General features: G+C 37.7%; 1 protein-coding gene across 1 annotated transcript in view; it reads left to right on the top strand.

Moving 5' to 3' along the window:
- PSMD1 (proteasome 26S subunit, non-ATPase 1) overlaps positions 1–15735 on the top strand; it is a 105106-nt gene that overhangs the window by 49909 nt on the left and 39462 nt on the right. Inside the window, exon 17 of the mRNA XM_082658132.1 lies at positions 14811–14925. Coding sequence (XP_082514258.1) covers positions 14811–14925 — 115 coding nt within the window. The remainder of the gene's footprint in view (positions 1–14810; positions 14926–15735) is intronic.

The following is a 15735-nucleotide window of genomic DNA, read 5'->3' as shown; positions in this document are numbered from 1 at the left end:
CATTTGTCCATGTCTGTAGGTAAGGCCCGAGTGTTTAGTATTCTGCAGAGGTTCCGGTTTCCGAAGGCTTAGTGAAAGAAACTGATAGCTGTGAAAAAAAGACTATATTTTTGGTTTCTCTCTCTCCCTCTTTTTTTTTCTTGTAGTGGTGGAGTCGAGTTTGAATTTGAATGCCAGAGAGCTTCCCCTAGATATAAAAATATGTCAATTGCATTATTTTATTTCTTTATTTTCAAAACCCAGTTTAAAAAGTTGAATTTATTAGTAGCCCCTCCCTTCTCAATAGGTCTCTTGTGCATTTGTGACAATGCAGCCAATCCTCATAAACGTATGCCTGGTATGCTCCAATTAATGAAACGAGATATATTAATTTTTTCAGTGGTATAATAAAAACCTAGGTGTTTCCTGACCCTTGAATGTCTTTTTACCTTTACTTTAGAATATGTACAGAAGATTAGAAACATCAGAGCACCAAATAGTTCTGAATAGAACTTTTCATACACACTGGCCATCTACCTAGAAACACTCCAAGCCCCCCTAACGTATAAATAAATGATTTACCAGCTAGGAATCCTTATTTGTAATTGGGTTTTGTCTGAGCAGGTTTATTTTAATACTGATATAAATGCCATTTTTGTAAAACATTTTATAACTCCTTTAGTTTGAAAGAAGGGGAGAAAATACGTATTACTAGAATCCAGATACTTGTTTTTACTTATTTCATCCTTCGAAGAAAGCATGTTTCTGCAACAAATATTTTCCAAATTTATCACTTTATGTTTATCGCTTTATGCCAAATTTGAACCAGTTCTTTTTTGGTTTTAAGTAGTAATTTTTTTCTTAACCTTCCCAGTTTCCGAGGGAAGGAGGGGAAGCTGAGAGGAAGATTAAATCATTTATTCATAAAATCTACAAATCCCACGTTAAAAATCTCCCCTTTAACATTTGTAAATTTTTCATTTTGGTTTTTTTAACCACTGAATAGAAATAAAAGATTATGGTAGCAGAGTTTGTGAAGAAAGTAAAAAAGAAAACTCTTTAGATCAACTCTATATTTATTTGTTAAATACTTACCTCTTGCTTGCTCTTTACTCTCCCAAGCATGTCATCTTATCTGCTCAGTAGACCAGATGCTGCTGTGGCTGAAGTCCTCCTCCCATTGACTTATTCTGAGCCTCCAGCACTGGTGCTTGAAAGCAATGAAACAAATGTGTTGTATAGCTGTAAGCGTGCCAAGGAGGTTATTTCATCTTTGATACATTCATTTTTAGAGAGTAGCAGCATGCATTATAACTCATAAAATCACTAGTTAAGTATGTTAAACCAGTTCGTGACCCTTATTCAAGTTATATTCTTAAGAGCTCTCTTTAATATTGGGGGGACTGTAATAAACTCTGTCATTTTAGCTTAACGTAGTTCTGTTTTAGATTAACCCTAGGCTGTTTTTCCCATTTGAGAAAGAATAAGATACAATCTAGAGATACTAGAGCTTTAATTCCGTGAAGGTTCTGCCCAGTGAACCTTAGAGTGATTTCCAGAGCTCTAATTTCTACCAGTGAAACAAGATTCTTATCCAGCTTTTATGCCTTTGTTGTGGAACACAATTAATTTGCTCTGGTTACAACCTTATATAGAAGAACACAGAAAGGTTTGAATTCTACATGCTTACATAAGTTTTAGAAGAGACTTTTTCATTGCTTGCTTTTAAAAAGATGGCCTCTGGATTTGGGAGTTGGTTCATTGGCAGTTTTTTTTTTTCACAGATACATTGGGGAAAGTATGTGATATATAATGAAAATACATTTCTGCCTTATTTCAGAAAATTAGTGTAAAAGTCTTATCAGCTATTCTATCTGAGTTTTCCTTAAACTGTAAGACTAGCTTAGTACTAGAACTTCAGCATTCTCAAGGTTTCCTTTTAAAAGGTCATCATAGGGGACTTCCCTGGCGGTCCAGTGGTTAAGACTCTGTGCTTCCATTGCAGGGGGGCACGTGTTCGATCCCTAGTCAGGGAACTAGAGCCCGCATGCCATGTGGCAAAAAAATAAATAAAGATCATCATAGATTGCTCATAGTTTAAAATTATTTAATTACTTCTACATTGGCAACAGCATTTATGCCCTGTTTCAAATTTATATTCCTTCCCTTGTGTGAAAGTTATTGGAAAATATTTTGTTCATTTCAGTTCTACTGAGCACTTCAGATTTTATTCAATATTTGTTTTATTTTAACTCAAAATTCAATATTTTACAAAAAATATTTACTAAGAATTTTGGGTGAAAACGAATAAAATAATCCTCAAGAACAATCAGATGGATTTTAATGTGCCAGAATTTCTCTTCAGGACTATGAAAATATCTTAAAATAACTGCTTTATTCTGAACCACAATTTGACCCCTGTGCTCATGCAGGCAGATAGGTATCTGCAAAACAAGTAATGTCAGATTGAAAATAGCATCATTATATTTAATGAAAAGACTTGTATGAAAGAAACCTTCATTGATTTGTGTTTACAGATAAATTTATTAAAATATTCATTGAGTATATTATAAAAATACCAAACATTATTATTTTATAATACTGTGCCAATGCCGACCCTTCTCACCCACATTCACTCACTTTCTTTTTTTTTTAATATTTATTTATTTATTTTATTTTTGGCTGAATAGGGTCTTAGTTGCAGCACGCAGGATCTTGGTTGCAGCATGTGGGATCTTTTCGTTGTGGCACGCAGGCTCCAGAGCACGCAGGCTCTCTAGTTGTGGCTCGCATGCTCAGTAGTTGAGGCTCATGGGCTTAGTTTCCCCACGGCATGTGGGATCTTAGTTCCCCTGCCAGGGGTCAAACCTGTGTCCCCTGCATTGGAAGGTAGATTCTTAACCACTGGACCACAGGGAAGTCCCTCACTTTTTTTTTTTAAACCTTAACTAAAAGTAGTTAAAATTGGTTCTTGGAATGTTTTTATTTTATTTTTGTATTTTTAATTAGTTTAATGGCTAAAGGACATAACTAGCTAGAACAACTACTTATTTGGCAACCTTGAGTTATTAGAAGCATAGCTGATAATCGGAGAGAAAGCAAGATAATAATAATAAAAGGGTAGATGAATCTCTCAGTTGGCAAATAACTAAACCTGTGTTCTAAGACCTCACGCACATTAGGCAGAAGGCTGTCTGTAAGTCCCCACTCCAAATCTTCTTGCTCTGAACACACTCACAAAAACTTCTGTCCCCCATCTTTAATGAAAACAAACATTTGCACATGGTGGTAAATCTAAATAGTACAAAAGAATATCCATTGATAAATTCACTCTTCAGACGGTTTTTTCTGTTGTTATTGTTTTAATATTTGAGACAGTTTTAACAAACACGTTTCCCTCCCTTCTCCAGAGTAGAGTAACAGATTAAGAGGTGGACAAGCACTTTGGTAATAGCAAAGGGGGCCAATTAAAAAACAGGAATTAACAAGTGTAGGCGTGTAGGTCTACTCACAATAGAGACTTGTAGCTCTCATAACTCAGCCCTCCACAACTCTGTGGTGTAATTGATACCATAGTGTTGACTACCATATATTTAATAAAGGTTAAATCACCTTTATTCAGCTCTGTTTTGGATGACAGGAATACGTGAAATGCATTTTTTTTAATTTTCATCCAAAATGACAAAAAAATATAAAAGTATGATTCTAAATGGTAGAATGAGATTTCAAATATCTGGAAACTTTATTTGTGTAGAATATCTCATTTACCAAGAACTCCAGATAAATTAATTCTTACTAAAGTAGCTTAAAGGTCAAACTCAAACTCTGACCATAACCAAAACACCTAATTGGTACTTTTTTTTCTAAAATACTTATTTTTATCCCTGATGCCTTTTAATTTATTGAACAGATTCTGTCTTCTACTTCAAGGGACAGTCTAATATCTTGACAACTTAAATATCAGTCAAAGATATTTTTTATCTCTCAGTCATAGTATCTTTCAAACACTAACACACTAAGGAATTTTTGACAATATGCGGATTGTGTCCACTACATATTTATTCATTTGCGAAGTATTCATTGAGTTCCGTTAGCTTGTGGAGATACAGTGATGAACAAGATAAACATTTTCTGCCTTTATATCAATATAATTTATAATTTCATGAGGGGTGCAAACGCATATACTGATAATTATAGATATGGTACAGCTAAGACTAACTCACTTCAACAGGACCCTCAGTGCAGCTCAAATATTTCTTGGCTTTTTTTTTTTTAATTCCTTTCTTGTTCACTCTCTTTGACGAGATCAGTGAAAGAGCTAAAACTTCGCTCATTCTTCCCTGGTGACTGAATTTACCTCTTATTATTATTTTTTAATTAATTTATTTATTTTTGGCTGTGTTGGGTCTTGGTTGCTGCGCACGGGCTTTTTCTAGTTGCGGCGAGTGGGGTCTACTCTTCCTTGTGGTGCCCAGACTTCTCATTATGGTGGCTTCTCTTGTTGCAGAGCACGGTCTTTAGGTGCTCAGACTTCAGTACTTATGGCACTCAGGCTTCAATAGTTATGGCACGTGGGCTTAGTTGCTCCACGGCATGTGGGATCTTCCCAGACCAGGGCTTGAACCCATGTCCCCTGCATTGGCAGGCAGATTCTTAACCACTGCACCACCAGGGAAGTCTCTTACATCTTATTTTAATGAAAGACTTAGACCCATTTGAAAGCTCTGTCACCTTTCAACTTCTTAAAATGTCTTTCTTTTCATCCATCCTATCGTTTGGGATCATGTTGTCATTCCTCTTTACCATAACTAACTTCTACTTAAATCCTTAGTCCCAACTCTTTATGGTAATTCTTTGCAATCTTGCTGAATAAAGTATCTTCTTTTTCACACATAGAATCCATGCCTTGAATATTCATTTCCTCAGCTTTAAGTTCTTTCTTGCAGACATGCTCAGGTTTACAGTTAATGAAAAATAAAAACCTTTCCTTATCCCTTAAGTCTCTTTCCTTCATCATTTGACTTCTTTAGAGAATTGCCTATCCTTTTTCCTTCTTACTACCCACCCAATCTATAACCCTTGTAATCAGATTTTTATCCCCAACATTCTATTAAAATAACTCTTAGAAAGTCACTAATTAACACCAATTGTTGATTTTGTGCAGTATTCATCACTATTGACTGAGCATTTCTCTTTAAAACTTGTATCTTTTTTTTTACTTCAAAGACACCTTATCTGAGGGGCGGGGCCGTCAGCGCTAGGGCCGCCGGTCGGGGCTGGATTTGGGTCGCGTTCCGGCACTTTGGACCGTGGGATTCCGGGACCTCGAGACCCCGGAACCTCTGCACCCCGGAACCATGGCACCCGGCACCCCAGTGCAGCTCCGGGCTCTGGGTGCCCGGGAGCCGTTAGAAGCGACCTGTCACCGCTGGGCCTCAGCCCATCGCCCCAGTTCTAGGTTCTGTTCCATCAACACAGTCCGCTCCGCCGCCTGCAGGTCCCGTGTTCAGTGCGGCCTGAATATACTACACAAGACTGCGGTCGTGGGCTGGATCCGTGTCCTGCAGTTTGCAAGGAACAGCTGCAGCTGTCAGAAGTTCTTTTTTAAAGCTCCCATTTCATTTTGCACCCAACGTAGGCAGTACCTGCTGCTTTAAAAAATCTTATTCAATCCCCACCATAATCACAGACTATCAGTATCTTGTTTTACAGATAAGGCAGCATGCTCAGAGAGGGAAGGTCAATTTCTAGTAATTCTGAGAGGTGTGTTTGCCACAGTATTTCCACCCTGCAGACTGCGCGGGGAACAGGGCGGTCCTCTGCGCAGTGTGATAAATGCTGTTACAGCTAAAACAGGAGGAATACTTCGGGAGGGACAGGTGCCTAAAGATGAGCCCAGAGGGTGTCAGACCAAGGGGTGGGAGGGGATGGCCTAGGCGAAGGTCCTGAAGGCAGCACGAAGGCCTGCTTCCTGTGGCTTCCATGCACCTCAGGGGAAACCTGCTGTTGGGCAACAGAGTAGAGAATGGACTGGGGGGCCGTGGGGTGGGTGGGTGGAGAGAAGGGGCTGGTCCAGGAGAGGGAGGGAGGTTCCTACACACACACACAAAAAAACCAAAGACACCTTATCCTGCCTGCGTTCTTTGTCTTTCTTACAGAATCTTTTCTAAGTTTTATTCTACCCTCTTAATATGTAGATTTTCAGAGGTTCCTATCCTGTTGACTTTTCTCCTTCTTCATTTTCTCCTTCCATTCACTCTTACGGTTTTCCATTAACTTGTTGAAAAAAACTCCTAAAACTCTATTTCCAGCCCAATGACTGTGATCTTGTGGTCATGAGATGAGACAAGCAGCATACTTAAGGGTTAGGAGCTCAGACAAACCAATTTCTCTGAGCTTTAATTTCTACATGTGTAAAAAGGAGGTGATGTAACCTGCTCTGCCTACTTCACAGCAGCATTTGACCCAGTTGATCATTTCCCCTTCCCCTTCCTTAAAATAGTTTCTTTGCTTAGCTTCCACTAGACCACACTGTTGGATTTTCTCCTACCTCATTACTACTCCTGTGTAGTCTCCTTTACTTGTTCTCTTTCATGTCAACCTGTTTAATATTGGGGCTCCTCTGGGACTCATTTCTGGATCTCCTCTCCCTTCACACTTGGTGATCTCAGACACACTTAAGGCTTTGAATACTACCTATATACTAAAACTCCCAAATTTGTATCTCTAGCCTAGGCCTTTCCTTCAAACTCCAGACTGTTACATTCAATTACCTACTCAGTATTTCCCTTAGATGTCTAAAAACATCTCAAACTCAAAATGTCCAAAATTGAACTTTTGCCCTTTCCCTCCAAATCTGTTCTATCTATTGGTTTCTTTATCTCAGTTAAAGGCCGTTGCATTCTTCCAGTCTCTTTTTTTTCACGTCTTACCATCAGGAAATCTTGTTTATTCTACTTCAATATATGTACCAAATTTCAAACTTTTTCCCCCATGTTCATGACTACCACCGAGTCACAGTTATATCTTAACCAGATTTGTGAGATAGCCTCTTAACTCATCTTCTTTCTTCTACCTTTGCCCTCTGGTCTCAGTAGAGCAGCCAAAATTACCATTTTTAAACAAGTCAGATCATATCATTCCTTTGCTTAGAATCCTGACTGCCCTTCACTTCACTCATAGTAAAAACCAAGTTTCCTATAGTCTGGCCCTGTTTTCAACTACTCTTCCCCTCTTCACTACACTTGAACTATTGGCCTCTTTGCCACTCCTCAAACATGCTGGGCGTCATTCCCCCACAGGGCCCTTGCTTGAGCTGTTTCCTCTACCTAATATACTCCTTCTCTGGATAGCCACTTGGCTCACTTCTTCACTGCCTTCTTTTCTTTGCTTAAATATCACCTATCATTGAAGCCTGCCTTGACTACTCTAATGAATACTGCAAAATGCCCCCTTCTCTTGGCTCTTCCAATACACCTTACCTTGATTTACTTTTTTGGTTCTCCTTAGAACTTCACCTTTTTACTTACTTTATCATTTATTGTTTATTGTCTTTCTCCTACTAGAATGTAGTCTTTGTCTTTTTTGTTCACTGTTCTCTTTGAGTTTATCCTGCTTGGAGTTTGTTAAGTTTCTAGTCTCTCATCAAAATTTGGGAAGTTTTTGGCTATTATTTCTTCAAGAGTTCTTTCAGCCTTCTCTTTCTCTTCTCCCATTGGGACTCCCATTATGCGTATGTTGGTGTGTTTTGTGTCACCCACAGGTCTCTTAGGCTCTGTTCATTTTGCTTCATTCTTTTTCTGCTCCTCAGATTGGATAATCTCAACTAACCTAACTTCAATTCTCAATTAACCTAACTTAATATTATCAGTTAACCTTATTTGATTCTTTTTTCTGCCTGCTCAATTCTGCTGTTGAACCCCCTCTAGAGAATTTTTCATTTCTTAGTTTGATGATTTGAAGGGCAGGGGGAAACATGCTGATAATTCTGTAACTTTTTGAATGTTACACATTTCTCTAGGTTCAGGAATGCAATCTGAGATTTTTCAGAGCCATGTTTCTTATTATGGTGAAGTAGCAATTTCTTTATATAAATCTTTTCAGTCTACTTTCTTCTCACCTATTTGAGATATTTTCACTCCATTTTGGCAGCACCTGAAAGAAATTAATCTGTTTGGAAACTTACCAAAAGCTTGTCTAAAACTATAATTATTTTTAGTTTTCTGAAGTCCAATAAGATGTTAAAAAAGAAACATTAAAGATTGCACTAAATTTGTAAGGTTTGGGGCAAGATCTGTGTGGTTTTGTTTTCCTTGTGGTACTTTACATGTAGTAGATAGATAATTCAGTAAATACTAAATTGATGGTAAAAAAAAAACTCATAAAAACGGTAGTAAAAAACTACAAATAGCAGTAGCTTAGGATACAGAGTTTCATAGGACAGAAGTGTTTTTGGGAAATGAAACTGTTTTCTTCTTTTTCAGTTATTTTTGTGATAATATTTTATGTATGTTTTATGTTGTGATGAAAACAAAATTCAAAATGTTAAATATCTCCCCTCTTTTAATGGTATTCACTTTTTAAATTTTTATAAACTAGCCAAGAAATAAAGAGAGCAAGAAATGTTGCTAGAATTCCCACAACATGTAGCTCCATTGTTGAGAACAAATGCAGCTAGCAAATTTGTAATTGTCTGAGTAAATATACTTTTAAATTTAATATATCAAAATGTAAATATGAGGAAAAGCTAAGTCATAGGTAACACATTTTGTGCTAATCAAAGTGTTGAATTCCTTGCTCTCTAACTATCCCCAGCCAATATAACAAAATCCACGATTTTTCCTGTGACTTGAACATTTCTAGACATTTATTTTTCTAAATATGTTCACAGAGACATAGAGATGAACTTGTATTGCTGATCAGGGATTAGTCATTTAAATACTTAGTTTTAAATGTTGATCCAAAGCCATTAAAACAAACTACAGGAATTATTTTGTGACATTATCTTAAAGAGATAAATGTTTACATAGAAAAGCTAACATTCAAGGAGAGTCAGAATTATCTAAAATAACTGAAAAAAAGCCTTATGAATTGTTATTAAAGAGTTAGTGTATTTTCTATTAATTTGCAGGTTCTTTCTCCTTCCCTTGCCTTGCCCCCCTCTTTCTCAGTTGCATCCCTGTGTGTAATATAATGTTTTTTGGTCTTCTATATTTCCTGTAAATTGATAGTTAGATCTAGAGGCTTGGTCACATTCTGGTTCAATATTTCACTCTTTCTCTTCTCCTTCTCCTCCTTCCCCTTCTCCTTTCTCCCTCTCCTCCTCCTCCTTTTTTATTAAGAAGGGGCTGGCAGTGCACATAAGGTGTAAGGTCTAGTTGTTTCTCTTTTCATGATGTTAGCGTCTTTGATAATGATGCTGTTGTCCATTAATTCATTACCAGTTTCAAGATGGTGATGATATAATTTTATCATTTATTAGCTTAGTTTTAAAAATTAGACATATATACCAACATGTATTATGTATTTGGATAAAGATTAATGTAAGTTTCGCTTTCAGTGAATGTTTGCATTGCGATCATTGCTTAGAAAAATTCTTTTGTCCTTTTAGAGCTGCCTGTTGAAAAATTAAAATAAACCTAGAATATTATGATTTTATTGTACTCTTGAAGAGGTTGAATGTCTAAGCTAATTAAAGAATTTGTCATTCCTTGTCTTAACAAATTTTCTGAAGAAGGTGTCAGAGTTGGAACTATTATTAGACTGAGAAACATAAAAGAATTTTTTATGTGCTTTTGAGTTTATAGCCCTCACAACCTATATCAGTCTTTTATGGTAATCAACTAGGTAAAGCTCTTTGCGTTAGGCTCCCAGGCAAAGCTCTGTATTTATGTTCGCAGGCAAAATTTTTTTCTAAACCTCATGAAATTGTTAATGCCCTATTCTAAGTATAATACTTTTAACAAGTGGGAGATCATAAAATAAATGAAGTTTTAAGATACGTTTAGGATAAGCTCTTTGTGAGTCACTTTTCGCTGGAATGTCCTGTCCTTGCTGCAGCTGAGGGGCAAGGTAGGTAAAGTGTTCTCTGTGCCATTAGCTCCCTAAAAAGTTGGTGAGGAAATCTGGAGGTCAGAACCCTGTATATAACCAGTTTTCTAGGTTTAATATCCAACTTGTTTTACATTGTTTTGAATGAACTTTTGGGTATGAGTTGCCTTACCTTTCTTAAAAAATAAGAGCCCAAACTACAGCATACTAGTAACCAAATTCCTGGTTCTGGCCCAAAGGCAATTTCTGGTTATGCATTAAGATTTTAGTAATTATAGTATAGTATTCTACTCTACCACACCACTAACTCCCCAGCATAAATAAGGTGGAGCAGATATCATTTTATGCATGAAGCAGTTAAGTCTCAGAGAGACTTAATGATTGCCATTCTATTAATAAATGGCTGCACTAGAATTGGAATCCAGGTTTTTCAAATTCCAAGCCCACGTTCTTTCTACCACAGCATGTTGAAAACGAAAGGGAGAGGAGGAAGAGAGAGATCGTTTAAGGAATCACTGTATTATTTCAAGTGAGAGATGATCAGGGTCTAAAACAAGCAGTGCAAACACAAACAAGATTTAAAGGTTTCACTTGAGTGGGCAGATTAGATGTGGGGAATGAGAGAATAGAATGATTGAAAATGTGAGTTTTCTTGGTGTATAGATGAATAGTCATGACGGAAAGAGAAGCAGTTTAGGGGAGGGGTGCCCTTTGTTCCTCTTTCTGTACAGAATTCTGTGTATTGACTGAGGTATTTGTGGACTATTTAGTTAAAGATGTTCAACGGGCACTTCAAAATTCAGGATGCTGCTCAGATTATTTGGAGTCTGTTGGTAGGGAGTACAAGGGACTTAAACAGAGGGAATACTCTTAATTCCTTTGTCATTATGGTAATCCTGTGGCACCTACCTAATGAAAATATAAATTCATAACTCTGCCAAGGGACTACCGTGAGGTTTATGTCCTCACCAAATTCCCGCTGCGATGGACCAAACCCACGTGCTTAGAACAGTGTTTCTGCCTGTATACGTATAGTGCTATATTTTTTCCTTTTCTAGGGAAGATAGATTAGAAAAGACACATATTCTTGAAAGCATTTTGATTAATACAATTTAATATTGAGGTTGTGCAAAATATTCAATAAACAGTAGTTAATAGCCAGTATGTTTTTAAAAAAAGGAATTCATATGTGCACTTTATGGTTGGATAATATGGTAGTGACTTGTGCATATGCCCTTGCACAATTCCTGCTCTCTGGAAGGTTGTACAAATAGTAAGTTGGTAAGATGACTGTTAGCTACAAGCCAAGAAATTTTATTGAAACAACAAATCAGAACTTAGTTACCTGTTTCAGTGTTTTACTTTTTAAAGTAGGCCTTCCCTAGCCCTTTATGTGGTCTCCCTACTGGGAACTTCAAAGCACATAAAATTAAAAGACACACAATTAGCCCTTATGAAGTAACTCAGAGGTACTTGTTAACTCTCTCATTTTTGATTATCTAGCTGAGTTAAAAACTTAAGTGAGGAGGGGAACAAGGAAGGGCCTGATATTTTTCCCAGTGATTAACCCTTAGGATTTGAACCTAGTAGGAAATACTTGTTGGTCAAGTCTCTAAATATATATTTAGTTTGGCTCCCTTTGTCTTTTATTAAGTAATAAAAATTATTTTATCTTTAGTACCTAGCACTGTGCCACTAATTTATGGGAAAAAGTACAGAAGACACAGTCTCCATCCTTGCCCCTTGAGACGTGCAGTCTTGAGTGGTTTTATTTATAATTTGTTATGTGATAAGATGTTTGAGTTTGTCAGAGGATTTGAGTATCAAAGTATGGACAGAACTGGGCTTCCCTGGTGGCCCAGTGGTTATGAATCCACCTGCCAATGCAGGGGACACGTGTTCGAGCCCTGGTCCGGGAAGATCCCACACGCCTCGGCGCAACTAAGCCCATGCACCACAACTACTGAGCCTACGCTCTAGAGCCCGCGAGCCGCAGCTACTGAAGCCTGCACACCTAGAGCCCGTGCTCCGCAACAAGAGAAGCCACCACGATGAGAAGCCCGCGCACCGCAACAAAGAGGTAGCCCCTGCTCGCCGCAACTAGAGAAAGCCCGTGCGCCGTAACTAGAGAAAGCCCGCGTGCAGCAACAAAGACCCAACACAGCCAAAAATAAAATAAATAATAAAAATAAATACATTTAAAAAAAAATTATGGACAGAACTTTTAAGTTCTTAGCCCAATGCAAGTGAAAAATAAAAGTTAAATAATGATGGGACTTAACCTTATGGTGCAGTGGTTAAGAATCTGCCTGCCAATGCAGGGGACACAGGTTTGAGCTCTGGTCCAGGAAGATCCCACATGCTGCGGAGCAACTAAGCCCGTGCACCACAACTGCTGAGCCCGCGCACCTAGAGCCCGTGAGCCACAGCTACTAAGCCTGCATGCCTAGAGCCCATGCTCCACGACAAGAGAAGCCACCGCATTGAGAAGCCCGTGCACTGCAATAAAGAGTAGCCCCTACTCACCACAACTAGAGAAAGCCCGCACACAGCAACGAAGACCTAATGCAGCCAAAAATTAATTAATTATTTATTTTTAAAAAGTTGAACAATGATGCTGTCAACTACAGTAATTCTCCAGCAACCTCTTTGGTATGATATCACCTTTAAAATTTCATTTTTATTTCATAGGAATATTTCTCATTGATGAAATGTCCTGTAATAATGAACACTGATTTAAAACCTTTGATGATTGATTCATTTTTAAAAGCCATGGAATTGTAAAGTGGAACAGACCTTATGGAACTTTTAGTCCAATTCGTTCTTTTTCCGATGTGAAAAGGGACCCCAAAGTGTATGGTTAATTGAACCTTGTCTAAAATTATCCCAGCTTATTTAGAGGCAAAACAGGAACTAGAACATGGGTTTTTTACTTCTTATATAACTTACTGTTATTTACCTCAGTACTCATTAACTGAAAGCATATGTGTATTTGTTCATTTGTTTTTATATTATTCCTGCATGATAGTCAAGAAATATTATCTCTAGTTACAGAAAAGAAAATTTAAGTGATTTGCCTGATGTCATGTACTGAGAAACTAACAAAACTAAGACTAGAACCCAGATCTTCTGTTTCCTAGTACATTGCTTTCTTTATACTGTTCTTCTGTATTGTTGCCACTAGATTGTTTACAGATTTTTCGTACTAGGAGCTAGCTTCATCAAACTGAGAAAGAACATTTTCAAGAAAGAGTGATAGCAGAGTTCTACCTTTTTTTCTTTTTTGAGGTATGGTTGATGTATAATATATGTTTCAGATGTACAACAGTGATTCACAATTTTAAAAGATTATGTTCCATATATAGTTACCATAAAATATTGGCTGTATTTCCTGTGTTGTACAATATACCCTTGTAACTTATTTATATTATACATAATAGTTTGTACTCTTAATCGCCTACCCCTATCTTGCCTCTCCCCCAAAATTCCACCTTTATAGACAATTTGCATAAACTTGGCTCTACTCCATTTGAAATTTGAATTTACCATTCACTGGAGTTTGAGGCTAGAGGACAATTTCAACATAGAATTATAGATTTAAATTGGTCTGTAGGTAATAACTGCTTTTATTCACAACAGGATACTTTTTTTAAAAAACGTTCTATTGGGCTTCCCTGGTGGCGCAGTGGTTGAGAGTCCGCCTGCTGATGCAGGGGACACAGGTTCGTGCCCCGGTCCGGGAAGATCCCACATGCCGCGGAGCGGCTGGGCCCGTGAGCCATGGCCGCTGAGCCTGCACGTCCGGAGCCTGTGCTCCGCAACGGGAGAGGCCACAGCAGTGAGAGGCCCGCATACCGCAAAAAAAAAGAAAAAGAAAAAAGAAAAAGCGTTCTAATGAAACGTAATATATTAATAGTCTCTTTTTAAGTTTTTATTGAAGTGTAGTATACATCTAAAAATATGAACATAATTAACCTACAGCTTGATGAATTTTCGTAACTGAACACACGTGTGTAACCAGCACCTAGTTCAACATCAGTACCAGCCTTCCAGAAACTCCCCTTACAGTCTCTTCTAGTTACTACACCCAACCTGCTGCCCCCTCAGGAGTGACCACTATAACAGGATAGTCCTTCAAAGATGAGATCAGATACTTCATTTGTCAAGGTTGTCCTCTCTTCTGTATTTGCTGCAAATATGAAGAAGGTGAGAAAAGAACAATTTCTCTATTCTTATCAACACAAAAATAATTGCTGAAGACAAAAAAAATCAGAATTTTTTCATACCAAGTCTTATTTAACAATTTAATATTCAATCAGAGTAATACTGGGAGTTTTAAATCTTTTGTGCAGCTTTGGAAACACCTTGGAGTCTCTGTAAGTGACTTTTGTCTTCTGAAACAAGACACAGAATAAGCAGGAGTTATAAGAATGGACGTAGGGCAGTGTTCCCCGTCCCCATTACCCCAGCCCCCCACCCCCCGTAGGGCTGTTCCCCACCCTGGAGAAGACAGAAGGGAATGAGTAATGCTGTGATGCAGAGCTGTGGTTGAGGGATCACTGATATGTTCCTCTTTCTTTTCATATATTCTCTGAATGTTGAAGATAGCTTTCTAATATCAATAATTAGAATTCTGTTGGAGATTTTTAATTCTGTAACTTCTGTGTTAAATATAACTCTGTTGTTTCCCATAACTTTCAAAAAATTGATTAAAATTCTTCCATCTTGATTTAAAATATGTTATCTATACCACTGTCTTCACTTTCTCTGTTTCTTATCAGGACCCCTGAACAGTGCCCCAGTGTCGTTTCATTGTTGTCAGAGAGTTACAATCCTCATGTGCGTTATGGAGCTGCAATGGCCCTGGGCATCTGCTGTGCTGGTACAGGAAACAAGGTAAAGGCCAAAGCCAATGCGGTCAGTTCTTTTCTGGCGCCAGACTGTTTTCTGTAGCCGAAAAGTTTATGTAACAGTTGTAAAAATACAAGTGTGGTGTGATCTGTAAGACTTAACTTGCCTCACAAGTTAAGCTTCCCAGAACTTCCTCACTTAACTATTCTGGATTGCTCAAAGCCGTTTAAGAACAAACCACCACATTACATGGATGGCTCTAATGAAAACAATGCTGTTGAATTTTTTATGAAAGCATTGATTTCTTTAAAAAGAAGAAATAGTATTTTTTTCTTTGAAGAGCTACTCTGGCTTTACATTGTTATTTTACATGTTTAATTTGCATAATAAGTATTGTGGAAATCAAAGTTCTTATTTGAGGCCACCACAGTCAACTCAGTTTGATTTTTTTGTGTGTTTGTTTTAAGTTTATATTTAACTGCTGTTTGCCTGTTTTCTCAAGAACATAATAGATAACCTGGTATTTGTTAAGCCCACAAAAGTGACAAAATAAAGGCTTGGGTTAGGTACATTGATGATTTGAAAACAGTTTGTCATGAGAGTCATAAAGAAATGCACCAATGCTTTAGTAACAAGTATTCTTGATTCACAGCAATAACATAAATCACCACATTTTGCCTTTCATAGAGCACATGAACACACCTTGGCCAGTTCCCCAAAAGGTGCACTTTTCTTTTAATAGCACACAGGCATGTGTGTGTGTGTGTGTGTGTGTGTGTGTGTGTGTGTGTGTGTGTGTGAGAGAGAGAGAGAGAGAGAGAGAGAGAGAGAGGGAAGAAGAACATGATTATATTC

Source organism: Grampus griseus (genome assembly GCF_964374135.1).
Source record: "Grampus griseus genome assembly, chromosome: 7".
NCBI lineage: Eukaryota > Metazoa > Chordata > Mammalia > Artiodactyla > Delphinidae > Grampus > Grampus griseus.
Note: the sequence above shows the minus strand (reverse complement) of the source record. Positions and strands in the feature narration are given on the sequence as shown.